A 1,775-nucleotide genomic window follows, 5' to 3' on the forward strand; every position below is an offset into this window, starting at 1 on the left:
TATGAAAAAGGATTTCCTGTGTGTTTGGCTGCCTGGAGTCTTCTTTCAAAAATCCGTTGCCTTATTCCAGATGGTTGGGGCTCTCAGATAACTTAGGTGGTACTGTAATAAGGAAACTAGAATTCACATGCAACCGTTTTGTGTGCGATTATCACAAAAGATTAAATCTATTCCTATTACGGAATAGTTTAAATTAAAAATCGGGCAACTTGCTGCTCCTTCCATATTTTCATTGGTGCTATGAAATCGTAACTCATTTCATGTCATTCGCGTTACTGTATTACTGTAGTTTCTCCAACATGGTACCTACACCATAGGGTTTTTGTGAGGATGAAATGACATATATAAAGCAATCTTTTTTTTTTTTTTTTTTGGTTCTTTTTCTTTAAGTACAAAGCCCCTACTCCCCTTTGCGAATCAGAATCTTCATTTTTTTTGTTTTGTTTTGTTTTGTTTTTTAATCAGATAGTTGAAACTAGGGCAGTTGACAGTTGAAGCTCTTGGTTTGCTGACCAGAAAATCTCCCAGTGGAGTCAAACAGCCTCTGACCCACTGCCTCTGGGACTTTGTGTTCTTCTAGTGGAAGGAGCCTGGGAGAGACCAGGCCTCCCCGCGCTGCTGGCCTGCTTTTCCTGGGGTCCTTGGAGCCGGGGGAAAGACGCGGATGCCACCTCCCCCAGTGTCCCAGCTCAGGGTGAGTGTGTCGCCTTCCTGGCCTGGACCCTGAGGGCTGGGTGCTTGGGATATGGGAGTAGTCACGTGAACACAGGGACCTTAGGGAAGAAGTGGACCTGCATCCATGGAGCACTTTTCATGTCTGGGGTGTAGGGGTAAGCGATGTGCAATGCCCCCGCCACCAGACAGCCGGCACACAGGCTCGGTCAGCAGGGCTCTAGCCCCGGAGTCTCAGCTTAGCGAAGCAGTGTGGGCAGGGCTGTAACGAAGGTGTCGGCCACGCGGGCGTGGTGGGGCACATGGAGCCAGATGCATGGTCTCACGGAGCAAGTGACATTTGAGCGGGGCCCGGAGGATCTTCTTAGGCAGAAATGGGAAGATTTGAAGAGGGATCACCATGAACTTGACAGCATGATGTCACACTCAGAAAAGGGCCCCCTGTCAGGAGTGCCAGGGGCGAGGTACAGAAGGACACCCGTGAGGGCCGTGGCTACGGAAGACGCTGAGACCGAATCCGGGCCCTGGACCCGCGTCTCTCAGGAATAGTGCACCCCAGGCGATTTCAGAGCAGGGGTGTGGAGATTAGAGGTGTATTAGAGACCGGCCCGTAGAAGCAAGGAGTGACCAAGGGCAGAGCCCAACTGGGAGGGGACTACATAGTCCCAGGAGGGACGATGGGCGGCCCGGACTCAAAGGGGCAGTGTTGGAGGGAAAGGAGCTCATCCACCCAGGACTCATTTCTAGAGTAGAATCATCTGGCTGCTCAATGGCGGTGGGGGGAAGGGAAAAGGAACGACATTTCCCTGAGGTCCACAGGGCACTCAGTCGGCTGAACGTGTTGTGACTCAGGTAGGAAGTACAGTCATTTGCTGCTTAACCTTGAGGATACAGTCTAAGAAATGCACCTGAGGTGATTTCATGGTTGTGGGAACATCAGAGTGCTCTCACAGAAACCTAGCTGGTCGAGCCTGCTACACACCTGGGCCGTACAGTACAGCCTGCTGCTCCTAAGCTACAGACCTGTACCGCACGTCACTGTACAAAACAACACGAGGTTAAATCAAGCACAAGAGAAAATGATACAGTAAATACAAGACGTA

General features: G+C 50.7%; 1 protein-coding gene across 1 annotated transcript in view; it reads left to right on the forward strand.

Moving 5' to 3' along the window:
- Positions 1-1,775, forward strand: part of CUNH2orf72 (chromosome unknown C2orf72 homolog) — a 19,836-nt gene that overhangs the window by 10,060 nt on the left and 8,001 nt on the right. Inside the window, exon 3 of the mRNA XM_011381041.2 lies at positions 581-694. Coding sequence (XP_011379343.1) covers positions 581-694 — 114 coding nt within the window. The remainder of the gene's footprint in view (positions 1-580; positions 695-1,775) is intronic.

This window comes from Pteropus vampyrus, unplaced genomic scaffold (assembly GCF_000151845.1).
Source record: "Pteropus vampyrus isolate Shadow unplaced genomic scaffold, Pvam_2.0 Scaffold423, whole genome shotgun sequence".
NCBI classification, from domain to species: Eukaryota; Metazoa; Chordata; class Mammalia; order Chiroptera; family Pteropodidae; genus Pteropus; species Pteropus vampyrus.